Source organism: Hyla sarda, chromosome 11 (genome assembly GCF_029499605.1).
Source record: "Hyla sarda isolate aHylSar1 chromosome 11, aHylSar1.hap1, whole genome shotgun sequence".
Lineage (NCBI taxonomy): Eukaryota > Metazoa > Chordata > Amphibia > Anura > Hylidae > Hyla > Hyla sarda.
This window is the reverse complement of record NC_079199.1, coordinates 92,642,665-92,670,524: the sequence shown is the minus strand read 5'-3', so window position 1 is coordinate 92,670,524 and position 27,860 is coordinate 92,642,665. Positions and strand designations below refer to the sequence as shown.

At 45.7% G+C, this 27,860-nt stretch overlaps 1 protein-coding gene across 1 annotated transcript; it reads left to right on the top strand.

Annotated features, from left to right (window-relative positions):
- Positions 1-175: 175 nt before the first annotated feature.
- LOC130294969 (taste receptor type 2 member 50-like) lies at positions 176-24,256 on the top strand (the record flags this gene model as incomplete). Its single annotated transcript, XM_056545126.1, has 2 exons — positions 176-212; positions 23,466-24,256. Coding segments are annotated over 2 exons (828 nt in total), but the record flags the coding sequence as incomplete, so codon positions are not given.
- Positions 24,257-27,860: the final 3,604 nt, after the last annotated feature.

The window sequence follows — 27,860 nt, the reverse complement described above, 5'->3', positions numbered from 1 at the left end:
GCCTTGATGACAACGCACAGGGACGTTCATGCGCAGCCTCCCTGCGCATGAACGTCCCTGTGTGTCGTCGTCAAGGCAACGTCACTAGTCTGGGGCCGGCCGGTAGCGGAGAAGAGGGCCTTCTGGTAAGGATGGACAAACCCTCCCCACCGGACGGTCCCTGCAGCATAGATGACCCGGACCAGCTCACCGTTCCTTCCCACCGAGGGGAGGTGAGTAGAAAACTAAAGGAGGGGTCTGGTTGATGACGAAGGCCGCAGTGCTGTACAACCTGCGGACCTCCAGAGGTTTCAAAACTACAACTCCCAGCATGCCCGGACAGCCGATGGCTGTCCGGGCATGCTGGGAGTTGTAGTTTTGCAACATCTGGAGCTCCACAAGTTGAAGTTGGATTGACAGGCGGAGAGTTCACTCGAGTATAAAACTCGGCTTATACTCGAGTATATACGGTAGGTTTAGGGACACAAAAGGGACTTTTACTTTAATGGATAATTAAAGTTTTTCTCCACCGTACAATACGTTCCCATGTACAGCCATCACTTAGGTGTAAATATTTGCAAAACATATATATATATAAAAAAAAAAAAATTAAGTATCTCATGCTTAGTTATGCCAAATTTGCATTACATAAAAAATGAGTTCAGATACCAGGTAGTCTTATAGCAGATAAACAAATAAATATATAAATACCATGAAGTACAAAGAACAAGTCTTAATCTGCTTTGGTTCAGCAGAGAAGGATGATCCCCCTCATAATTATTCATTGTGTGACATCTTTATCATTGCTGTGAATGTTCGAGATTTTTTCAAGAACAAAAAAACTAAGGCCAGGTTCACACAGTGGAATTTCTGGGCAGAATTTCTGCTGGAGATCAAGTCGGCGGCACTAGGACCGCACGGACTACATTGCCGTCCCCATAGATGGCAATGCATTTCTGAGCAGATCTTCCAGAAGATCCACCCAGAAATGCATTGCAGTCTATGGGGGCAACAATGCAGTCTGCTCGGTCCTAGCGCCGCCGGCTCAATCTCTGGCAGAAATTCCGCCCAGAAATTTTGCAGTGTGAACCTAGCCTTGGGGTCTATTCACACGGCAGAATTTCCGCTTGTGGAATTCCACCTTAAATTAAAGCCCATAGACTTCTATGGGATTCCGCACTCCCATTCACACTTCTGAATTTCCACAAGCGGAAATTCTGCCATGTGAATAGACCCTAAGGCTAGGTTAAAGGGGTACTCCAGTGAAAAACTATTTTTTTTTAAATCAACTGGTGCCAGTGGGGGGAGGAGGGGTGTTACAGCTTTATGGGTTTTAGGTAGAATATACCATCTGAGTTTGGATGGAGTTTCTGGTAAAAGTTTTTCTGCTGTCTTATCTGTTAGAACATTGAGGTTAACAAATTTGTGTAATAAGGTGCGCAGGTTATCCATGATTTTACGAGTGGGATCACTCTTTAACTTTTCGTAAACTGTTATGTTTCCAAGCTGCAACTCAGCCTCGGAATCATAATCTTTTTTAAACCAGAGGACAACGGAGCCTCCTTTGTCGGCTCGGGACAGAACTATGTCCTCTCTTTCAGCTAACATATTTAGGGCTTCTTTCTCTTTTTTGGAGATGTTATGTTTAATCGGGGGATATATCAGAGATTTGACATCTTGGCACACTGCTCTGCGAAAAAGATCCAAAGAGCTCCCTGGAAACACTGGTGGATTGAAATGGGGGGGGATTCCCCCCCGGAAGGGGTCTTCCTCTCCCATGTCAATACCACCTACCTCTTTGTTTTCCTCAGTTAGTGATAGCAAAGTATGTATAACATTATCGTCTTGTGCTGAATGTCCTGAGATAACTCTGAATCCTAATGGACCTATCGTACATTGTGCCTCCCCCTCTTTTTTCTAACGTTATCTGTTTTTTTACCACTTTTATTCTGCAATGAAAATAATTTTTTCAAAGATAATCTGTGAATGGCTTTAGCCATTTCCTCCTCAAATTCACAATATTCAAATGGTTCCTGCAACCCAATATTTAAACCTTTATTTAACACCGATATAAGATCTTCACTCAAAGTCATGTCCGTTAGGTTGACTATTATATTCTCATTTTTTATCGCCTCCAAGTCACAGTCTTTCTCTTTACTGCTTTTCCTCTTTCTTCTTCTACCTCCTCTCCTAGTACGAGATTTAAAGGGGATTTCTGCACAGTGGTGTCTTGGCCGGGGGTAGTAGCCTCATCGGACAGACTTGAATCGGACTCAGTGGTGAAGAAGAAGAAGAAAGAGGAAAAGCAGTAAAGAGAAAGACTGTGACTTGGAGGCTATAAAAAATGAAAATATAATAGTCGACCTAACGGACATGACTTTGAGTGAAGATCTTACATCGGTGTTAAATAAAGGTTTAAGAAAAAATTATTTTCATTGCAGAATAAAAGTGGTAAAAAAACAGATAACGTTAGAAAAAAAGAGTGGGAGGCACAATGTACGATAGGTCCATTAGGATTCAGAGTTATCTCAGGACATTCAGCACAAGACGATAATGTTATACATACTTTGCTATCACTAACTGAGGAAAACAAAGAGGTAGGTGGTATTGACATGGGAGAGGAAGACCCCTTCCGGGGGGGAAACCCCTCCCATTTCAATCCACCAGTGTTTCCAGGGAGCTCTGTGGATCTTTTTCACAGAGCAGTGTGCCAAGATGTCAAATCTCTGATATATCCCCCGATTAAACATAACATCTCCAAAAAAGAGAAAGAAGCCCTAAATATGTTAGCTGAAAGAGAGGACATAGTTCTGTCCCGAGCCGACAAAGGAGGCTCCGTTGTCCTCTGGTTTAAAAAAGATTATGATTCCAAGGCTGAGTTGCAGCTTGGAAACATAACAGTTTACGAAAAGTTAAAGAGTGATCCCACTCGTAAAATCATGGATAACCTGCGCACCTTATTACACAAATTTGTTAACCTCAATGTTCTAACAGATAAGACAGCAGAAAAACTTTTACCAGAAACTCCATCCAAACTCAGATGGTATATTCTACCTAAAACCCATAAAGCTGTAACCCCCCCCCCCCCCCCCGGCCGTCCGATAGTAGCCGGAATAGGATCTCCCACTTCATACTTGTCTGGTTATATAGATTGGCTCATATCTCCACTCCTTCCCCATATTCCATCATACCTAAAAGATACTGAGGAACTCATCTCAGCATTGGAGTCCTTTCATTGGCAAGAGACCTATACCTTGGCATCAACTGACGTAGAGAGCCTGCACACCCGCATTCCACAGGGTGTGGGTGTGCAGGCTCTCAGTCAGTTCCTGGCCATTTCTGATAAATCTCCAGCCCTTATAGATTTTGTTACAGAAGCTACTTTATTTATTTTAAATAATAATTGCTTCCAATATGGAGAACAGTGGTATAAACAAAGGCTCCGGACAGCCATGGGTACGCCCATCTCTTGTTCCTTTGCGAACATATACCTTGCCATTTTGGAATCAAGATATGTGCTCACAATCAATAACCCCTATGTGAAATACATTAAACTTTTTCTTCGTTTTGTTGATGATATTTTTGTGGTGTGGGATGGGACAGAGGCACAGTTTGATTTATTCGTTCATCATCTCAATCATGAAAATTATATGAACATGACATTTACATACGCTTTCGGTAATCAGTCTCTTGAGTTCCTGGACGTACAGATAGACATCATTGATAATTGTATTATTATGTCAGGAAAGGAAAGGAAAGCTACATCCAGAAACACAATACTACACTATGCCTCTTCCCATCCCATACATACAAAGAAGGCAATCCCAAAAAGCCAATTTATAAGACTTAAGAGAATTAACAATAATTCAGACAAATATAGGGAACAAGCAGATGCTCTACCGGACAGACTATTGAGAAGAGGATATCCAAAGAAAGTACTTAAAGATGCTAGACAGACTGTAGATGAAATCCCTAGACATACCCTTATTAATTCACATAAAAACAAAAATGATAATAACAGGTTCACATTTACTTTCAAGAATACTAATATGAATGAGATAATCAAGAAATCAATCCGCAAACATTGGTACATGTTACAGCAAGATGAAGACCTCCAATCTATAACAACAATAAATCCAACAGTTACACATCGTAAAAATACAACTATTCAGGATTTTTATAACAAAAAGAAAAAGAGTAAAAAAAACTATACAAATTGGCTAACAGATTCTAGACCTGTAGGTAACTTTTCTTGCGGCTCCTGCAAACAATGCAGAAATAATTTGAAGGGCAATGTACGGTAATTAAGTTGGGTGGATGTGATATCCAGTTAAAACAATTTTTTACCTGTAAGACAAGTTATGTAGTCTATTGTTTAATCTGCACATGTGGACACTTCTATGTGGGGAAGACTATTCGGCCCCTCTACCATAGAGTTAGAGAACATCTTAAGTCATTATCTACTGGAGTAGGGGCACCCCGCCTGATCGCCCACATGCGCACATATCACAATAATAATCCTGATGATATCAAATTTGCAGGGATAGAACGTGATGACAGTGCCCCTAGAGGTATGAATAGACACCAACAACTCCTGAAAAGCGAAGCCAGATGGATCATCCGGACGGATGCCAATGGCCCGCTAGGGCTCAATGAGAAACAGGAATATGGTGCGCTATTATAAGATGTTCTTATATTGTACTATTTATTCGCATGTCAGGAAGCTGCTTTTAATGTTTGTACAACTTATTTTGTAATATGTTTTTGTACCTGGGCAAGGAACCAATGACCTGCAGTTTACCTGCAGCGTCACTGGGCCCTACCTGTTTTAAAGCACTCCCCTTCCCGTGACCTCACTATCCCGGTCTGACGAAGCGCCTCGGCGCCAAACGGTCCCGTCACCGAGAGGATACCCCCGCGTCCCACGCTCACTCTCCCCTGCTTGTTTCCCATGTTTGAAGACATGGAATAAAGAAACCACTTGCAAAGAATATCTGGGCCGGTGTGGTGAGTTGCTCCGTTTTCCTATCTCTCTGCTACACACATAATTTACAAATCTGTTTAACTTTCTGGCACCAGGTGATTTAAAAAAAAAAAAAAAAGGTTTTCCCGGGAGTACCCCTTTAACACTGCAGAATCTCCGGGTGGTTCAGGTCTGCGCAGACACTGCAGTCTTCATTAGACTGCAATGTGTTCCGCGAGTGTTTCACCCTGAAGATTGAGCAATGCCATTCACAAATTCCGCTTCAAAAATTCCGAAGTGTGAATTTGTGAACGTAAACCCATTCACTACACTATACATTTTAGTAAGCGGAATTTCTGCCAGCAATTTCAAAGCGGAATTGCAGGCGGAAATTCCATAGTGTGAACCTAGCCTTATAGTAAGTGATCAGCTCATACTCAGCTTGAGTGTCTTCAGCTTTCTTCTTGAACTTCAGAAAGGAAATATACTGTGCAAAGAGCTATTTTATCTGGCCGGTAATGAGTACGATAAGAAAAGTCCACCTTTCTTTGCATGTGCGCCTTATGGTTCTCTACCCTCCTCAGCATTCATTTCTGTTCCACATTGGTCTTCCGAAAAATTTCCCTAAACGGTATCCTTGGATTATCATTACTTTTCTTCTAGGATGATTCTTCTTGAGTCTTTATTCTGCACTGGAGACAAAGCAGGAGTGTCTGGTAAACACAACATCCAAAGCCATAATAACAATACGGTCTGCAAATTTCAAACATAAATATTCTTATTATTGTAATAAGAAAGTTTATATCTGAAATCACTGCCATGGGGTGTTTTCCGATGTTTATCTTATACTAGTTGAGTATCGGGTGTTGTGCGGTCTTCCTGCCTAAACCTTGGGGGAGAGAAAAGGCAAAAATTACACTCCTGTCCTCATATCCTGATCTTACATCCCATTCTCAAATCCTGTCTTCATATCACTTCCTCATATCTCATCCTCGTATCCTGATCTTACATCCCATTCTCATATCCTGTCTTCATATCACTTCCTCATATCTCATCCTCGTATCTTATTCTTATATCCGGACCTCATTTTCCTTATATCCTGACCTCATATCCTGTCCTTATATCTCATCCTTATATTCCAATCTCATATCCCGACCTTATATTCCATCCACACATCACTTTCTAATCTCCCGATCGCATATCCTAAACTATCCTGTTCTCATATCCCGTCCTCATATCACATCCTCATTTCTTGTTCTTATATCCTGTCCTCATATCCCGTCCTCATATTCTGAGCCTATATCCGTCCTCATATCCCAACCTTATATTCCATCCTCATATCTCATATCCCCTCCCCTACACTAACTTTTCTTTGAACCTGCCTGCTAAACAGTTGGCAAGATTTTAAAAAGTCCCAGACAATCTCCACAGCCCAAGAGTAAGGCTGCATTTACATCACAATTTGTCCCCACGGCTGCTGGATCCGGCTGGGAAATTTCAGAACCTGGTGCTCCTGTATCCTAGCCGGACCAACGCCAATCTCATTCACTTAAATGAGCTGACCAGAGTCAGATAGTGACTCCGGTCGGCTCATTTTTGACCTGTATCCGGTTTTGTGACCGGGCTTAAAACCGTGGTATACTACAGTTTTAAGTCTGCTCACAAAACTGGATAGCAGCCAAAATGAGCTGACTGGAGTCCCTATCTGACTTTGGTCGGCTCATTTAAGTGAATGAGATTCCGCGCCGGTCTGGGATACGGGAGCACCCGGTTTTGAATTTTCACAGACGTATCCGGCAGCCGTGGGGACAAATCGTGATGTAAATGCAGCCTAATGCGATATCCCATTGAGTTGCATAGGACTTCAGGTAGGCAAAAAACCCACCCTTGTTTAAAGGAGTGGGTCAGGGTTGATTTAGCTATACTATTTACATACATATACATACAGTATAACGCTGACTAGTCTTCCTTTCTAAACCTTGTGAGAGAGAAAAAACAAATATTACACTCGTCCTCATATTCTGACCTCATATCCCGTTCTCATATCCTGTCCTCATATCATGAGCTCATATCCCATCCTCTTATCCCGAGCTGATATTCCAACCTCAAATCCTGTCCTTCTATCTCGTGCTCATATCTCTTCCTCATAACTTGTTATTACATCCTGGCCTCATATCACCTCCCCTGCACTAACTATTCTTTGCACCCGCCTGCATGACTTTCGGCAGAATGTTTAAAAATCCAGGGCAATCTCTGCAGCCAAAGAGAATCTCTATCAGGAGATGTACCTGGAAGTCCCATAGGCTTGCATAGGATGACGATGAAAAACCCTCCAGGAGGTTCACAAGAAGAGGCCAGTACACTGCAGGTCCTCCTCATAGTCCCTGCTCTACAGCCTCTCCCCGCTCCTCCCTCTCCTCCTCTGTTTTGACAGGAGAGGAGAGAAAGCAGGCTGAGAGGAAGGCCCTGCAGACAGTCTACATGCTTAATTTCGACAAGCAGCATTGCCCTGATCTGCAGCGGGATGTGTGTGGAGGGTCATAGAGGCAGACCATATCGGGTCCCATAGCAGTTGCGTGGTCGGCCTCTATATGCGCTGTGCAACATGCTGTCCAGAAATCTGGGCTTTATGGCAGAGTTGACTTTTCAATCTTTTTGGAATATATTCTAATTTTAAATATATGATATAGCTATTAGTCTATGAGCCCGACTAGTGTGACTGGACAGAGGTTGCATCGATCTGAGTGAAGCACACAGCTGCATAGTTTTGCCCGCTCGTTCTGATGATCGGTGGGGGTCCGGACAGACCCAGACTGATGTAAACTTTTGACATGTCTCTCTGGTCAAATGTTGCTGACTGTTTATATTTTAAATTACAAAAAAAAAAAAAACACAATTTACCTGCTGTACGCAGCCTTAGGCCTTGTTCACACAGGTATTTTGACACATTTTGGGGCTGTAAAATATCCATAAAATGCTGCTTTTACAAAACAGGCAAAAACCATGCATTTTTTTTTAGATTTTACTCTTGAATGGTCTTGAGTTAGGTCACTAATGGATGATTCCAATCTTTCTCCAACCTGTGTACTACATTTCCATTCACTCTCAACCGTAAAAATATTTGCAAACCATATGAAAAACAAACGTGCATTGTATTTGCATTTCATATAGTTTAGTTATTATTAGTATCATGTTCTCTTACAGCTAATACATATTTTAAGCTTTAAGGAACTTTTCTAAACCTGCTCAGGTACAGAAGAGCGATGACTGCCCAAGGGATTATTCATTTTGTGGCTTTGATCATCTCAGTTCCAGGAAACATCTTTATCATTGGTGTTAATATTCTAGATTTCTTCAAGACCAGAAGACTTCCATTGAGTGTTCCGCAAGGATATATACTGTGCAAAGATCTATTTAATCTGGCCGGTAATGAGTGTGATGAGAAAGTTCCACATGTCCACCTACTTGAACATGTGCACCTTATGGTCTTCCACCCTCCTCAGCATTCATTTCTGTCTAAAGATCGTCAATATTCATCACTGGTTCTACATTGGTCTTCAGAAAAGATTTCCTAAGCTATTTCCTTGGATTATCATTACTTTTCTTCTAGGATACTTCTTCTTAAGTCTTTATTCTGCTCTGGAGACAACGCAAGGATGTCTACTAAACACAACATAGTTACAAAGTTAGTACGGTCGAAAAAGACACAAAAACATCCAAAGTCAAATCCATGAAGAAGTCCGTAAGATGCTCTTGGTCACTATTGATTTTTATAGTTTGATTTTTTGCTCATTCTTCTGCTCAAAAGAATACCGAGGGCCCCAGATCTCCAAACATGGACGCTCATATTCGTGCCATTAAAGGGGTATTCCAGGATTTTAATTTATTTGACTATGCTACAGGGGCTGTAAAGGTAGTGTGGTCCATAATATAGTGTCTGTACCTGTGTGTGATGGTTTTCTTTTACTCCAATATTTATTTTTAACAGCATGCAAAATGACTGTTGTCTCAGATTTTTCCCAGGTTGCAATGCAGCCGAGACCTGACTCGCTAGTCAGCTGATGACAGGGAGCCTGTCTGCTTCAATGGGTGGAGCGATCGCTTGGTGGAAGAGAGATCAATCGGCAACTAATGCAACAACTGTAGGCACCCTGATTGAAAACCACAGGTCCTTTGAATGGATGCAGCTTGTTTATGTTCCAATGGGTGGGGTGGCTGATGTGTGGGAGGGAGGAAAATAGAATTATGGGATTGTAGTCCAAAAAGAAAACTCAAACAGGAAATACCAGTTCATAAAAAGCTAGCCACAGTGTTATGGTAATCTCACAACATAGCCATTTAGCCCCAAGACAAGCGCAGATCCTTCCTAAGCATGTCCATTACTGCCTGCCAGGTATGTACTAAAATTACCCTATGGTTGATAACCCCTTTAAGATGGCCACCACTTTACTGGCTACTAATATTGTTATATGTACTTCTATGTTTATTACAATTATAAGTGACAACAATCTGGCTATACCATTCGGCGTTGTTATATCTATTTGTCATATATTCAGTTTGTTCTTTTTAATTAAGGGAACAAAAAAAACTGGACAAGACTCTTCTAGAGATACTGAGCCGGTGTTCAGGGTTTAGCTGTAGGAACCAGTAGAAAAATATTTATCACTCGGTTGTACTTTTCAGGTTACGGTTGTGTATTATTTATTTATTTTTTTAAATACACATCCTACCAAGCAAAAATATACAGCTGTAACACGGTATGGATAGAAGTTTATAAAAAAAACTAAAAACATTTTCCTAACACTAAGGCTTTATTCTCCTCAGTACCAGTTTATATAACATAAACTTTGATGCTGTGTTAGGTCCATTTTACAGACTTAAAGTCTCCATTGCTTGTAATGAGATCTTTTGAGGCTCCATTGAGGGTTTTGTGGGTAAGAGCTCTACACTTCGTATTACTGTTGTCATCAAAAGTGAAAAGCAATGTTCTTTCTATGGACATTGTAGGACATTTCTCTGATAGAAATCCAGATGTAAGAGATTTTTATGGCAAAAAATGCATGGGAAATAATTGTCTCCCAAGTCTCTCTAGTTCTACTCAAATCTTAAGAAAACCTTGAAACGTGGCCATAGTTAAAACAGATACCGTCTGTAGTTGGTCCTTGTCAGACTTTGGTCAGTGACCATACAAAGAAACTTTGGGATGAGCCCCAACTAGACACTTGACTTAGGACTTCTATAGTGGCTTCCACTGGTGCATGTTTTTATACAAATTTTTTTTCGTAATGTGCCAGTAGCATGAGGAGACCACATGGCTACCGTGTGTCTGGGTCCTCGGTCTCATCTTCCTCATAACCCTCTAGCTCCTCTGGCTGCTCCTGCTCCTCCTCTCCTGTCAGATGACTAGAAAAAAAAACTATTTCACAAAACCTTGCCTGTGATCCACTGTCCCCCTCTCCCTCCTCCTCTTCCAGTTCAGCCCCCACAGGGCTCATGTGGCCGTGAGATGTAGGTGCCATGTCTCCAGTGCCCTGACCAGCCATAGATTCCAACACGTGTTGTAGTAGATGAAGCAGTGGAATGACGTCGTTCATCCTGTAATCCTGGCAACTGACTAACAATGTGGCTTCCTTGAAGGGCCTGAGCAAACAGCAGGTGTCACGTATGAGCTGCCACTGGTTGACATTGAAGTTACACAGAGAGTCCCCTTTTCCACTTGGATCATCAAGAAATCGGTGATGTCTTTTCTCTGTTCATATAGTCGGTCCAACATATGTAGGGTGCAATTACAACATGTGAAAACATCGCACATGGTATGCTGGAGGGCACTGAGACTTGTCAGTGCAGTGGAGGCTGAGGACACAGTGGAGGATGAGGAGAGGGAGTCGCACACTGTCGCATAAGTGCATACCACATACCTACATCTAAGTAGTGTACTATTTTGAACCGGTTAATCTGTCAAGGGCCTATATACAGTGAAAGGAAAGCCAAAAGTACACACCTGCTGCTGTTCTAGACAAATACTGTTTTAAGCGTAGTGAAGCGTATTGTACTCCCCTCATATACGCACTAAGTATGTCAGACAGATAAGTGCCAGGACGTGCACAGAGGAGTGGCAGAGGCCTAAATTCATCAGGCGCAGGCAGGTCACAGCAGACTTGTGGCGAGTGGCATTAGGAGTCGCAGCGAGAGGCCTGAGCTCCCGGTATCGGCTATCCGTCGTGTCTTGACCAGCAACCCATCTGCTGTCATTGATTGGTTAAAACAGTCATCCACCTCAAGTGACATCTGATACCTCCAGTCAACAGTCCTCAGACACAACCCTCAGTTGGCATGGCCCCAGAGCAGTTCCTGTCCTCCCATTGCCTCTGTCCTATGCTGTTCCCTCCCCTTAAGAAGTATCTTATGCTGTGGGTTCACCTCCACTATTCAGTGAGGACGATCTAATAGAGGACAGCCAACAGCTACTGCCCAGCCAAGAAGTGGAGGAAACATTTGCCGCTTCTTGGCTGGGCAGTAGCTAGGCGGGCAAGTAGTGATGAGGAGAGTGATGTGGGAGGTGTTGTTGCCAGCGTTCATGGTCCTGAAGCAGACATTGTTGAGGAACCTGAGGAGGACATCAGTGACGTGCAGACACTTGTAGATGATGATAAAGCCGATCGCAATTGGGAGCTGGGTGCAGAAAGGGCAGCAACTGAGCCAGCAAGGCAGTAGCATGGTTGGCAGTCAGCATGGTGGCAGAAGTGGGGGAGAACTGGGGGAGACCACCTGCTACGCGGCAGCCTACCATCCCGGAAGGTAGTGGAACATCAACTCCTGGAGACGGCGGAAGTAGCAGTCAATTAGTGCGGACTGTTGGTGGGAAAATCAGCTACTTGATGATTTGGCAGTTTTTCATCAAGCATCCAGAGGAGGTTAACTTGGCCACATGCAAGATGAGTCGGCAGAAGGTGAAGCGTGGCCAGGGTCCCAATGTCGGCACCACAGTACTGCATCAACATATGCTGCGCCACCATAAAGCGGCCTAGGAGAACCGTGGCTCTGATGTAGCCTGCTGCATCACCAAGTGCCACATCGCTCCATCTTTCAGCCAGCCAAGGCTTCACTACGTCAGCCGAAGGGAGCTGTGTTTCATAGCCTCCTTATGTCGCTCCGTCACTTTTAGTCAGTCAATCCGCCAGCAATTCATCGGCAAAGCCATGTTTCCAGAGACAACAGTATGCACCCTCTTATCTAATGGCGCAGAAGCTGAATGAGCTCCTGTCCAAGTTGCTGGTGCTGCAGTCCCTTCCTTTACAAGTGGTGGACTCTGCACCTTTCAGAGAACTGATGACTTGTGCCGAGCTGAGGTGGAGAGTGCCAAGCCGTCATTTCTTTGCGAAAACCAGCCCTGCACAATTTTGTGGAAGAGAAGGTGGGCCAGTCCTTGAGCCTGTCGGTGTGTACTAAAGTGCACAGCAGCACCGACATCTGGAGCTGTAACTATGGTCAGGGACAATACATGTCCTTTATGGCCCACTGGGTGAATGTGGTTCCTGCACAGCCACAACACCAACTTGGACAGGTCATGCTGCTTCCTCCTCCACACTCTCAGGCCATTGGTCCTGTGACAGTGTGTGACTCTGCCTCCTCATCTTCCACCGTGTCCTCAGCTTCCACTGCACAGACAAGTCTCAGTGCCCCTTCAGCAGACCATGTGGGCAGGGCACGGCCTTGTCACGCTGTTATTCACACGGTTTGCCTTGGCGAACGGAGTCACACAGGGGAGGAACTGCTAAAAGTCATTCGTAAAGAAATCAGAGCATGGCTTACTCCACGAAAACTGGAAATGGGAACCATGGTGACCAACAACTGGAAGAACATCTTGTCTACGCTGTGACAAGGAAGGCTGAGCCATGTGCCCTGAATGGCACATGTGTTCCATCTGGTTGTCAAGCAGTTCCTGAAGTGTTCCCCCCATTTGCAAGACATCCTAACAATGGGAAGGAAACTTTGCATGCACTTCAGCCACTCGTACACCGCAAAGCACACTCTCCTTGAGCTGCAGCATCAGAACGGTATCCCCCAACATAGTCTGATTTGCGACGTTTCCACATGTTGGAATTCCACCCTCCATATGTTGGACCAACTATATGAACAGAGAAAAGTCATCACCGATTTCTTGATGATCCAAGCGGATAAGGGTACTCCTCTGTGTAACTTAAATGTCAACCAGTGGCAGCTCATATCTGACATTTGCCGTTTGCTCAGGCTCTTTGAGGTAGCCACATTATTTGGCAGTTGCCAGGACTACGTGATGAACAACGTCATTCCACTGCTTCATTTCCTTTAACACGTGTTGGAAATGATGGCTGGTCAGGGCACTGGAGACGTGGCACCTACATCTCACGGCCACATGAGCCCTGTGGGGGCTGAACTGGAGGAGGAGGGGCACAGTGGAGCACAGTTTAGATTTCACAAAAAATGGGTGGTTTTTCTAGTCATCTGACAAGAGAGGAGCCAGAGGAGCTAGAGGGTTATGAGGAAGGTGAGACAGAGGACCCAGACACACCGTGGCAGTATGCAGTGGAGAGAGAGGCAGGGAGTCCCTCCGAGTCACTTGCACAAATGGCACGATGCATGCTCACTTGCTTACGTAGTGACCGCCGAATTGTCACCATTAAGCAGTGGGATGACTTCTGGCTCTCCACCTTATTGGGCCTTCACTACCGTCACAAAATGGGGGCCTTTTTTACACCCACTGAGAGGGAGGACAAACTGGCCTACTACAGAGACATCCACGTAGTCAGTTGAGTGATGACTATCGGCGGCATCGTACATCCTCTCGCAGGTCTGACTCGGGAGGCCCTCTGCGCTCACCTTCCACTGCCATGGCAGCTGGGGAGGGGTCGGTTGGCAGGAGCAGTACCAGCTCCATCAGCAGTAGCAGCCTGAGTCTACAGTCGCTGATGAGTACCTTTCTTCACCCGCATAGTGAAGCAACTCACCAGCAGCAGGTAGACCTGGAGCAGGACCTGAACCATCAGGTGGTGGCATACCTTGACTTGACCATGCCAATACACTTTGAAGATCCGCTGGACTTCTGGGCAGCCAATTTTGATTTGTGGCCTCAACTAGCAGAGTTTGCCATGGAAAAGCTGTCCTGCCCGGCCTTTAGTGTGCCATCAGAGCGGGTGTTTAGCTCGGCGAGGGCCATAGTCACCCCAAGGAGAACTCATCTGTCCACGAAAAATGTGGAGAAACTGACCTTGGTGAAGATGAAGCAGGCATGGATCAGCAAAACAGATTTAAGGTGCTGCTCCCCATTTATAAACATTCTTCCGCATTAGACCTTTTTTCACCCACCTTCGTCACCGGGTATTGGTATTGCCACCCCCTGCACCACTCTGTCACTGTTTCACTTTCAGGACTCCTGATGCTGCTGGCACCTCCAGGCTATCTCATTCTGCCACCATATGGTCTCCTCATGCTTCTGCCACCTCCAGGCTGTGTCATTCAGCCACTATATGTTCCACTCAAGCTGCCACTAACTCCAGGCTGTGCCATTCAGCCACTATATGTTCTCCTAATGCTGGCGCCAACTCCTGGCTGTGCCATTCAGTCACTGTATGGTCTCCTCATGCTGCCGCCACCTACACGCTGTGTCATTCGGCCACTATATGTTCTACTCATGCTGCCACCAACTACAGGTTGTGCCATTCAGCCTCTATATGGTCTTCTCATCTGCCACCAGCTCCAGGCTGTGCTATTCAGCCACTATATGGTCCGCTCATGCTGCCGCCACCTACATGCTGTGCCATTCAGCCACTATATGTTCAACTCATGCTGCCGTCAATTCCAGGCTGTGCCATTCAGCCACTATATGGTCTCCTCATCTGCCGCCACCTCCTGGCTGTCCCATTCAGCCACTATATGGTCTCCTCATCTGCCGCCAACTCCAGGCTGTGCCATTCAGCCACTATATGTTCTACTTATACTGACGCCAACTCCAGGCTGTCCGATTCAGCCACTTTATGGTTTACTGATGCTGCTGGGCCTGGGACATTGCCTAAAAATGTTTTATGGCAGCACTAGCTACCATAAATCTTCAATTAAAATTTTAAAATTCATCTTTTATGATCTATTCACACATACAGTATTCTGTGCAGATTTGATGCGCAGGGTTTTCTGCTGCAGATTTCAATGTAAATTGAATGGCTGAATACAGTTCGGAATCCTGCGCATCAAGTATGCGCATCAATTCTGCACAGAATACTGTACTTGTGAATCGACCCTTAATCTTAGGGATTGTGAAGCCCTATTGTCTCCTGATGTTGCCGCCAGCTCCAGGCTGTGTCATTCAGCCACTTTATGGTTTACTGATGCTGCTGGGCCTGGGACATTACTTAAAATTGTTTTATGGAACCACTTGCTAACATGAATCTTCAATTTAAATTTTAAAATTCAAATTCAATCTTAGAGATTGTGAAGCCCTATTGTCTCCTCATGCTGCCGCTAACTCCAGGCTGTGTCATTCAGCCACTATATGTTCTTCTCATGCTGCCGCCAACTCCAGGCTGTGTCATTCAGTCGCTATTGTCACGATGCCGGCTGGCAGGAGGTGGATCCTCTGTGCCAGAGAGGGATAGCGAGGACCGTGCTAGTGGACCGGTTCTAAGACACTACAGGTTTTCACCAGAGCCCGCCGCAAAGCGGGATGGTCTTGCTGCGGCGGTAGTGACCAGGTCGTATCCACTAGCAACGGCTCACCTCTCTGGCTGCTGAAGATAGGCGAGGTACAAGGGAGTAGGCAGAAGCAAAGTCGGACGTAGCAGAAGGTCGGGGGCAGGCGGCAAGGTTCGTAGTCAGGGGAGATAGCAAAGTTCTGGTACACAGGGTATAAACACACAAAAACGCTTTCACTAGGCTCTAGGGCAACAAGATCCGGCAAGGAAGTGCAAGGGAGGAGACTAGATATAGCCAGGAAACAGATGGGAACCAATTAAGCTAATTGGGCCAGGCACCAATCATTGGTGCACTGGCCCTTTAAGTCTCAGGGAGCTGGCGCGCGCGCGCCCTAGAGAGCGGAGCCGCGCGCGCCAGCACATGACCGCAGGAGACGGGAACGGGTAAGTGACCTGGGATGCGATTCGCGAGCGGGCGCGTCCCGCTGTGCGAATCGCATCCCCAACGGCCATGACAGGGCAGCGCTCCCGGTCAGCGCTGACCGGGGAGCTGCAGGGAGAAAGGCGCCGTGAGCGCTCCGGGGAGGAGCGGGGACCCGGAGCGCTAGGCGTAACAGTACCCCCCCCCTTAGGTCTCCCCTTCTCTTTATCGGGTAACTGCCTCCCCTGGGATGAGGACACCGGGAAAGGAAGGAGGGATTCCTCAACGGCAGGCAGAACCGCAGGAGTAGGAATGGGGAGAGAGGGCAGAGGGCGAGACCTGGCACGGGGCAGTGTGACACCAGGACGAGGGCCATGAGGGGACACAGAAGCTTGCCTGGGAGGGGGGGAGGGGCATTTCCTGTGGCAGGCAGAGTCCTTAATGACCTTAGGGGGACCGGATACAGGAGGAACCACAGAGTTACGGCAAGGGTTACTGGGAACCGGTTTTAGACAGTTCTTGGCACAAGAGGACCCCCAACTCTTGATCTCCCCAGTGGACCAATCCAGGGTTGGGGAATGAAGTTGAAGCCAGGGAAGTCCAAGGAGAATTTCCGAGGTGCAATTGGGGAGGACCAAAAGTTCAATCCTCTCGTGATGAGATCCGATGCTCATAAGAAGGGGCTCCGTGAGGAAACGTATGGTACAGTCCAACCTGGCTCCGTTGACCGCGGAGATGCGGAGTGGCTTGACAAGACGGGTCACCGGAATATGGAATTTATTCACAAAGGACTCCCGAATAAAATTCCCAGAAGCTCCAGAGTCCAGACAGGCCACGGCTGAGAGGGGAGAGCTGGCTGAAGTGGAAATCCGAACAGGTACCGTGAGACGTGGAGAAGCCGACTTGGCATCAAGAGACGCCACACCCACGAGAGCTGAGTGCGAGCGTGCGTTTCCCAGACGTGGAGGACGGATTGGGCAATCCACCAGAAAATGTTCAGTACTGGCACAGTACAAACAAAGATTCTCTTCCTTACGGCGATTCCTCTCTTCCAGGGTCAGGCGAGACCGATCCACTTGCATGGCCTCCTCGGCGGGAGGCCTAGGCGCAGATTGCAGTGGAGACTGTGGGAGAGGTGGCCAGAGATCTAAGTCTTTTTCCTGGCGGAGCTCTTGATGCCTCTCAGAAAAACGCATGTCAATGCGAGTGGCTAGATGAATGAGTTCATGCAGGCTAGCAGGAGTCTCTCGTGCGGCCAGAACATCTTTAATGTTGCTGGATAGGCCTTTTTTAAAGGTCGCGCAGAGAGCCTCATTATTCCAGGAAAGTTCAGAAGCAAGAGTACGGAATTGTATGGCGTACTCGCCAACGGAGGAATTACCCTGGACCAGGTTCAGCAGGGCAGTCTCAGCAGAAGAGGCTCGGGCAGGTTCCTCAAAGACACTTCGAATTTCCGAGAAGAAGGAGTGTACAGAGGCAGTGACGGGGTCATCACGGTCCCAGAGCGGTGTGGCCCATGACAGGGCTTTTCCAGACAGAAGGCTGACTACGAAAGCCACCTTAGACCTTTCAGTAGGAAACTGATCCGACATCATCTCCAGATGCAGGGAACATTGGGAAAGAAAGCCACGGCAAAACTTAGAGTCCCCATTAAATTTGTCCGGCAAAGACAGGCGGAGGCTAGGAGTGGCCACTCGCTGCGGAAGAGGTGCAGGAGCTGGCGGAGGAGATGGTTGCTGCTGCTGTAGCTGAGACTGAATCTGCTGTAGCTGCGACTGGAGTTGCTGAGTCATGGTGGTCAAGTACGACAGCTGGTGATCTTGTTGGGCAATCTGTCGGGCTTGCTGGGCGACCAGTGTGGGGAGGTCGGCGACAACAGGCAGAGGAACTTCAGCGGGATCCATGGCCGGATCTACTGTCACGATGCCGGCTGGCAGGAGGTGGATCCTCTGTGCCAGAGAGGGATAGCGAGGACCGTGCTAGTGGACCGGTTCTAAGACACTACAGGTTTTCACCAGAGCCCGCCGCAAAGCGGGATGGTCTTGCTGCGGCGGTAGTGACCAGGTCGTATCCACTAGCAACGGCTCACCTCTCTGGCTGCTGAAGATAGGCGAGGTACAAGGGAGTAGGCAGAAGCAAAGTCGGACGTAGCAGAAGGTCGGGGGCAGGCGGCAAGGTTCGTAGTCAGGGGAGATAGCAAAGTTCTGGTACACAGGGTATAAACACACAAAAACGCTTTCACTAGGCTCTAGGGCAACAAGATCCGGCAAGGAAGTGCAAGGGAGGAGACTAGATATAGCCAGGAAACAGATGGGAACCAATTAAGCTAATTGGGCCAGGCACCAATCATTGGTGCACTGGCCCTTTAAGTCTCAGGGAGCTGGCGCGCGCGCGCCCTAGAGAGCGGAGCCGCGCGCGCCAGCACATGACCGCAGGAGACGGGAACGGGTAAGTGACCTGGGATGCGATTCGCGAGCGGGCGCGTCCCGCTGTGCGAATCGCATCCCCAACGGCCATGACAGGGCAGCGCTCCCGGTCAGCGCTGACCGGGGAGCTGCAGGGAGAAAGGCGCCGTGAGCGCTCCGGGGAGGAGCGGGGACCCGGAGCGCTAGGCGTAACAGCTATATGGTCTTTTCATGCTGCTGCGAACTTAAGGCTGTGTCATTCAGCCACTATATGTTCTCCTCATGCTGCCGCCAACTCCAGGCTGTGTCAGTCAGCCACTATATGCTGCTGCCACCTTCACGCTGTGTCATTCAGCCACTATATGGTCTCCTCATACTGATGCCACCTCCAGGCTCTGTCATTGTGCCGCTCTGCAACAGTGATTGTAATAGCGATGCCTCTGATCTGCATGTCATACTGAATAACAGTATTATTTCACTAACCCAGCACACACCCTATGCATGTTACAGTAAGGCAAAGTGTTCTACCCCCCTATTGAGGCTCTCTGTAGGCCAGAAATAGCCATTTGTAATAGCGACTCGCCATAAATGAATTCGGACCGGAACTAATTTTTTGGGAAAATTCGGTGAATCAGCCAAATCGAAGTTTTCAAAAAATTTGCTCATCTCTAATTGTCAACATAATCCTTATTGTAGAGAAAAGAGAAACAGCAAACATATAGGGTATCGGTACATAACTAATCAGCGTAAGCCCCAATGTGAATGATGATTTAAACACTCCAACAGGGGCGATTATCCTCAAAAAGCTAGGTAAAAATTTCCATTTATAATGCAGTTAGTCCTTCAAACAACCTCTAGACCCAATGGATGACACAATTATAAAACACTAGATATTCTCAGGATTGATGTAGCGCACCGCTTCAGAGCATAGATGAGCAACAAACAGGGCTTACCGAGGAAAGCAATCTCTAAGTATTCTCCTTCAGTGGTAACTAGTCTGCCCAATGGCATAACTAAAAGATGTCATAAGACATCAGATCAGTCAAAGTGGCAAAACCTACGTCAGTCTGAAGATTCTTACCCACATGTGTTGCAGCAGAGATGACCAGAGATGACGTGGGTGAGATAGTCAGCTGGATCATAGTCAGCATCACATCTGCCCTGTGGAACGGAAACTGTGCTCCACATACTAGAAGACGGTCAAGGGCCAAGGCAATGGAGCAAAATCTGTGTGTCAGAGGCCGGAAGGGATGTCATGGCAACCAGGCAATGATCCGTGGCGTCCTGAGATCCAGAAAGCTGGGATCCCAAGGCTAATGAAACTGTGATAAATGCCGATCACAGCTCCTAAAGAATATAATTTCTTGGGGAATCCAATGAGCTAAAATGGCGGTGGAGGGTCCACTTACCTTCCTCCTGCCCACTGCTTCAGTGATGCAGCCTGGGAGAGTAAGGCTGTATCAGTGGCCCACCAATCTCATTTTTCAATGCTATGCAATAGCATAGAGTTAAAAAATTAATGCAATCTGATGAATGCATGTAAAACTCCACTATGGGGACTTAAAAAGTGTAAAATAGTAATAATAATAATAATATTATTAACCGCTTAAAGGGGTATTCCAGGATTTTTTTTTTTAAATTTGATTATGTTACAGGGGCTGTAAAGTTAGAGTAGTTCATAATAAAATGTCTGTACCTGTGTGTGACGGCTGGTCTTATATTCTTTTGTGATCTTTGCACTGGATGTTCATTTTTAACAGCATACAAAATGACTCCTGTCTCTGGTATTTCCCAGGATGAATTGCAGCTGAGACCTGACGTCACTAGTCAGGTGATAACAGGGAGCCTGTCTGCTTCAATAGGTGGAACAGCTGGAGGCACCCTGATTAGAAAGCACTGACCTTTTTCATTGAATCTAGCTTGTTTGTTGTTCAATAGGTGGGGTGGCTGATTTGTAAGAGGTAGAAAAGTGGAATTTTGGGATTTGTAGTAAAAAATGAAACTTCAACAGGAAATACTGAGGTTCACAAAAACAAAGCCTCTGGCAGGTAGCTGCTAAAATCCCCTTATGGTGGATAATCCCTTTATGGACGCAGGGGGCACTGGTACGCCCTGACATCCTGGTGCTTAAGGACTCAGGCCATACCTGCACGTCCTGAGTCCCGTTGACAGGGTTTGAACCATTTGCTACGGGCAGCCAGGACCCACGGCTAATGCTGCGAACCGCCAACCAGGCCGATGCCTGGCATTAACCCTTTAGATGCCGTGTTCAAAGTATATCACAGCATCTAAAGTTAAAGTAGAACTATCGCGATGTCCCAATCAGCTTACTGGATGACAGAAGGGTCCTCACCTGCCTCCTGGTTGTCCGATCGGTGATGTACTGCTCCATGCCTGCTCAGCAGGCTGGAGCAGCAGAGCGTCAATTACAGTGATCATTGCTATGCTATGGCATAGCAGTGGTCAGTGTATGCAATCAGACGTTTGCATCGGATAGCCCCCTGTGGCAAAAAAAAAAAGCAAAAAGTGTTAAAAAAAGAGAACACATGTGAATAAGCCCCCCTCCAATAAAAGTTTGAATCACCTCCCTTTTCCTATTTTTTAAATAAAATAATGTGATAAAAAAAAAATTGTATGTGTTACCTCAGTAAATGTCTGAACTATTAAAATAATAGGTTAGCTAAACTGCATGGTCGATGGCGTACAAAAAACAATGGTGTGAATAAAAAAAATTATGACTTTTTGGTCACTTTATACACCATAAAAATATTAATAAAAAGCGATAAAAAAGTCCTATAAAAAAATGGTAAAAACTACAGACCACAGTGCAAAAAATGAGGGTCAAAAGATGACAGTTTTAAACATACAAATTTTGGTGCATGTAGTTGTAATTTTTTAAAGTAGTAAAATAAAATAAAATCTACATAAATTGGGTTTGTTTGTAACTGTATGGACCTACAGAATAAAGATAAGGTGTCATTTTTACCAAAAAGGGCATTGCATAGAAACGGAAGCCCTAAAAAGTCGCAAAATAGTTTTTTTTTTTCATATCACCCCACAAATAATTTATTGTTGTTTCACCACAGATTATGTTATAAAATAAGTTATGTCATTACAAAGTACAATTGGTGATGCCAAGAACAAGCTCTTATATGGGTCTGTAGGTGCAAAATTTAATGCGTTATGATTTTTAGAAGGTGAGGAGGTAAGAGTCCTTAAAGGGGTACTCCATTGGAAAAACATTTTTTTTAAATCAACTGCTGCAAGAAAGTTAAACAGATTTGGGAATTACTTCTATTAAAAAATCTTAATCCTTCTAGTACTTATCAGCTGCTGTTATGATCCACAGGAAGTTCTTTTCTTTTTGAATTTTCTTTCTGTCTGACCACAGTGCTCTCTGCTGACACTTCATTTTAAGAACTGTACAGAGCAGGATAGGTTTTCTATGGGGATTTTCTTTGGGGATTTGGCTCTTAAAAGGGGAGGAGAAAAAAAAAAGAAAATGCAAAAAATAAAAATGGGCTGTGTCCTCATGGGGTTAAGTAATTAGGGCCCCTTCACTATTTAGGAATTTTATAGTAGTAGTAGTAGTTGTTACCGTATATACTCGAGTATAAGCCGACTCGAATATAAGCCGAGGCCCCTAATTTCACCCCAAAAACCCAGGAAAAGTTATTGACTCGACTATACGCCTAGGGTGGGAAATACATCATCCCCCCCATGTCATCATCCAGACCCCGTCATCATTCAGACCCCCGTCATCATCACCCCCCCTTCATCACCACCGCCTGTCAATCCCATCAGTGGTCTTCAACCTGCGGACCTCCAGATGTTGCAAAACTACAACTCCCAGCATGCCCGGACAGCCATCGGCTGTCCAGGTATGCTGGGAGTTGAAGTTTTGAAACCTCTGGAGGTGTGCAGGTTTAAGACCACTGCGGCCTTCGTCATCATCCAGACCCCCCCTTTAGTTTTCTACTCACCTCCCCTCGGCAGGAAGTTAGGGTGAGCTGGTCCGGGTCATCTATGCTGCAGGGACCGTCCGGTGGGGAGGGTTAGTCCATCTTCACCGGGAGGCCCTCTTCTCCGCGCTTCGGGCCTGCCCCGGACTAGTGACGTTGCCTTGACGATGACGCACAGGGATGTTCATGCGTAGGCTGCGAATGAATGTCCCTGTGCATCGTCGTCAAGGCAACGTCACTAGTCCGGGGCAGGCCTGGAGCGCGGAGAAGAGGCCCCCCCGGTGAAAATGGACAGCCTGGAACGACTAACCCTCCCCACCGGACGGTCCCTGCAGCATAGAGGACCCGGACCAGCTCACCCTTCCTTCCTACCGAGGGGAGGTGAGTCGAAAATTAAAGGGGGGTTTCTGGATGATGACGAAGGCCACAGTGGTCTTCAACCTGCAGACCTCCAGAGGTTTCAAAACTACAACTCCCAGCATGCCCGGACAGCCGATGGCTGTCCGGGCATGCTGGGAGTTGCAGTTTTGCAACATCTGGAGGTCCGGAGGTTGAAGACCACTGAGAAGGGATTGACAGGCAGAGAGTTCACTCGAGTATAAGCCGAAAAATTGTGCTGAAAAACTCGGCTTATACTCGAGTATATACGGTATGTAAACATTTTCAGGTATAAAACTGCATCTTTACCTCTAGTTTTCCTAATAAATAACCTTTTAGAGACATTGGTTTATAGTGGATGAGACGATCAACTTGTGATGTTATGAGGTAATTCAATTTTTTCCGAACCATGGAGGACATTTCCATTTACCATCATTGAGTAGGTAAGAATATATTTTCAAAACATAATAAAAAAAAACACATCTCATGTTGCAGCTATGTCTGATTTGTATATGAGATGGTTCATCTATTAATAGCATCCTCTCGTCCTACAGTGTATAAATACTATGAAGAATAGGGAATATTTCGAAAGCCGTCTCAGATACAGAATGGAGGCCTTCATGCTTAATAATTTTGTGGCTTTGATCATCTCATTTCCAGGAAACATCTTTATCATTGTTGTGAATCTTCTAGATTTCTGCAAGACCAGACGACTTCCATTGAGTGATCAGCTGATACTTGGCTTAAGTGCCAGCAACCTTCTACATGCACTCCAGAAAGGATACGTACTATACAAACTCCTATTTCATCTGGCCAGAAATGAATATGATGAGATCACTACACAAGTCTTCACCTATTTGAACATGTGCACCTTATGGTTCTCCACCCTCCTCAGTATACATTTCTGTCTGAAGATCGTCAATATTCATCACTGGTTCTACATTGGTCTTCAGAAAAGAATTCCTACGTTGTTTCCTTGGATTACCATTACTTTTCTTCTAGGATTCTTCTTCTTGACTCTTTATTCTGCACTGGAGATAACGCAAGACTGTCTTCTAAACACAACATCCAAAGTCAAATCCATGAAGCCCGGAAGATGCTCTTGGTTATTTTATCTTTTTATAGCATTAAGCAGCTTGTTCTCCTTTCTCTGCTCGGTATCGGCATTGACCATCATCATCTCTCTGTGTAAACACATGAAAAGAATCCAAGAGAATACTGAGGGCTCCAGATCTCCAAACATGGACGCTCATATTCGTGCCATTAAGACGGTCACCACTTTACTCGCTACTAATATTCTTATATGTACTTCTGTGTTTCTAGCAATTATAATTCAGAGCATTCTAACTATACCAATAGGCATTCTTATATCTATTTGTCATATATTCAGTTCCTATTTTTTGATTAAGGGAACAAAAAAACTGGATAAGACTTTCCTAAAGATACTGAACCGGTGTTCATTGGGTAGCTTTAGAAACCAGTAATGCAGAATTACATTTATTGATCCTATTATGTTCTTTTTTCTCACAAAACTTTACTGGTTGCTAATACAGTGGTCCCTCAACATACGATGGTAATCCGTTCCAAATGGACCATTGTTTGTGGAAACCATCGTATGTTGAGGGATCCGTGCAATGTAAAGTATAGGACAGTGGTCTACAACCTGCGGACCTCTAGATGTTGCAAAACTACAACACCCATCATGCCCGGACAGCCAACGGCTGTCCGGGCATGCTGGGAGTTGTAATTTTGCAACATCTGGAGGTCTGCAGGTTGTAGACCACTGGTAGAGGAAGTTGTATAGTACTCACCTGTCCCCGCCGCTCCGAACCGTCACCGCTCGTCACCGCTGCCCTGGATGTCGCCTTCCATCGCTGTAGCCGCGTCACCGGGGTGTCCTCGAAGCTCCGGTAAGGCCTCTGCTTCCCCGGCATCTTCTCTCTCCGTCGCCGCCATCATGTCATTACGCACGCCGCTCCTATTGGATGACGGGACAGCGTGCGCAGCGACGGGATGACGACGATGGAGAGCGCCGACGATGCAGAGGATCCAGAAGAGGACTCACCGGATCCCCGAGGACAGGTAGGAGACCATCACCGGAGCACACGGGTCACTGTAAACGGCTATCCAGTGGCAGCTGAAGCAGTCTGCGTTGCTGGATAGCCGTTTATGCGATGGCCCCGACATAGAAAAGCATCATATGTTGGTGCTGCCTTCAACATGCGATGGCCTCTGAGAGGCCATCGTATGTTGAAATGATCGTATGTCGGGGCTATCGTAGGTCGGGGGTCACTGTTTTATACTTACATCTGTGCATGTAATTGTTTAATCTATTTCTTATTATGATATCTGTCAAATATTTCTGTCAAATATTTAGTTCCTAGATGGAGACAAAAATAAAAACAAAAAGGAAAAACAACTGAATACAACACTACCAAAGATGCTGAACCAGTGTTTATGGTTAAGATATATAAAAAACAGTACTGTAGCCAAGACTGGGATAAAGAGGGTGAGGCTTCTTTCACACTACCGTTCACAGCCTGTCGGGGCTGCAGGGAAATTAGCGGGAGAAAGAATACAGCTTGCACCGTCTTTTTCTCCCGCTAGCCCAAAGGACCCCATTGACTATAATGGGGTCGTTCGGGACCCTCTGTTGCCCATTGCACCCTGTCAAAATGACAGCTGTCAAACTCAAAAAACAAAATAGAGTTTGACGGTCGTTCTTGACGGGGTGCAATTGCAGTGTGAAAGAAGGCTTAATGTGAGAGTGTAGACCGCCATGTTATTTTTCCCTAGAAGAGTAACATGGACTTTTGTTCATGTCACCTAGTGCCCCCCTACTTGCTCTTGCTCTTTGATTTTCTTTCTTCCTCCCCAGTAGAGGAGAGAGAAGAGGAGCACTTGCTCATCAAACCCCTCCTCTGTGCATAACTTACCTTTTTAGCGACTTCATGACCCAGAGGTTTACTGAACTGAATACAACACTATTAAAGATATTAGTTGATAATATGATATTTACATCTATGCTTAAATACTCAGTTACTCATTAATCCATTTTGTATTATAATTTCTATCTGTCAAATATTAAGTTCCAAGTTAGAGACAAAAATAAAAACAAAAAGGAAAATAAACTTAACACAACACTACTAAATATGCTAAACCAGTGTTTATGCTTAAGATATATAAAAAACAGTACTGTATCCAAAACTGGGATAAAGAGGGTTAATGTGAGAAAAGAATTTCGGATCCACCTAAGCCAATGCAGGAGAGGAGAAGAGAGCCTAGGTGGGGAGGCTGACAGGCTGGAAAGACAGGAGTAGCAACAGCAGGGGTGATGGCAGACTGGTGACACTTGTAGGAGCCAGCATACAGCAGGACGAAGTAGACTGGTAAGGATTGTTGTAGCCAGCAGACAGCAGAAGGATTCCAAACAAAATTCTTTACAATGTCTCAAGGTCTGGCTGGAAGTAATAGTTAGGGATGAGCGAATCAAATCCGATTGCACAAATCGCTTAATTAAACTCCATTTAGTGCGGTCCAGGCTCCAAGATGACGGCTCCACATGTCAGGTCATGGGGCAAGGAACACTGGGAAGGCAGGAACATGGGTATGCCGGATGACCCTGAATCCCAGGCAGCATGCAGCCTATCAGCAGCCAGCCACCCCTGTGATGTCACAGCCCTATATAATCAGCAGCCATCTTGCATCCAGTCACTTCAGCGTTCTATTGTAGAGAGAGAGAGGGACAGAGAGCAATGTGTGTTGCACAGAAAAGCATTTTTACAGCAGTGATTCACCACAAGCCCAAATCTAGCCTAGAAGAACTGATAGGGAAGGGAAATAGATTGAGAGGAAAAGTGCAATTTTGGGTCTATTACAGCATCGATTCACCTCAAGCCCAAATCCAGCCTAGAAGCACTGATGGGGAAGAGAGAGACATTGAGAGAGAAAGTGCAATTTTGAGTGTAGTACACAGCGACTGTGTGCTGCAGCACTGGTGTGTAAAACAACTTAAAAGCTAATAGTAGCCAGCCAGTTAGGGTGAGCAGAGCACTAAAAGCCATAATCACCTGCTATTAGTGCCTAGTACAGGTTGTGTAGCGGAGCGTATAGTCCTCTATTAAGTGTAACCTGTGTGTACTTAGGTGGTGTAACATTTTGTTCCTGTGAAAGTCTTAAGGACCTAGTTACTGTGAAAGGCCAGCCAAAAGTACACACCTGCTGGTGTTGTAGACAAATACTGTTTTAAGCTTAGTGGAGCATATTGTACTCCCCCTCATAAGTGCATACCACGTACATACATCTATGTGGTGTACCATATTGTTCCTGTTATAGTCCTAAGGGCATAGTTACTGTGAAAGGCCAGCTAAAAGTACACACCTGCTGCTGTTGTTGACAAATACTGTTTTAAGCGTAGTGGAGTGTATTGTACTCCCCTCATAAGTGCATACCACATACGTACATCTACTAGTGTATCATTTTGTTCCTGTTATAGTCCTAAGGGCTTAGTTACTGTGAAAGTTCAGCCAAAAGTATACGCCTGCTGCTGTTGTGGACAAATACTTTTTTAAGCGTAGTGGAGCATGTTGTACTCCCCTCATAAGTGCATACCACGTTCGTACATCTATGCGGTGTACCATTTTGTTCCTGTCATAGTCTTAAGGGCCTAGTTACTGTGAAATTCCAGCCAAAAGTACACACCTGCTGGTGTTGTTGACAAATACTGTTATAAGCGTAGTGGAGCGTATTGTCCCCCCCCCCCATATACGCACTAAGTATGTCAGGGAGAGAAGTGCCAGGACGTGCACAGAGGAGTGGCAGAGGCCTAAATTCATCAGGCGCAGGCAGAGTTCACAGCAGACTAGGGGCGAGTGGCATCAGGAGTCACAAACAGAAGCCTGAGATCCCCGTATAAGCTAGTGGATGTGTCTCGACCAGCTGCCCATCTGCCTTCATCAGTTGGTTAACACGGTCATCCTCTTCATCACAAGTGACATCTGACGCCCCTAGTCAACAGTCGGTGGGTTCCTTAGACTCAACCCTCAGTTGGCATGGCCCGGGAGCAGTCCCTGTCCTCCCATTTCTCTG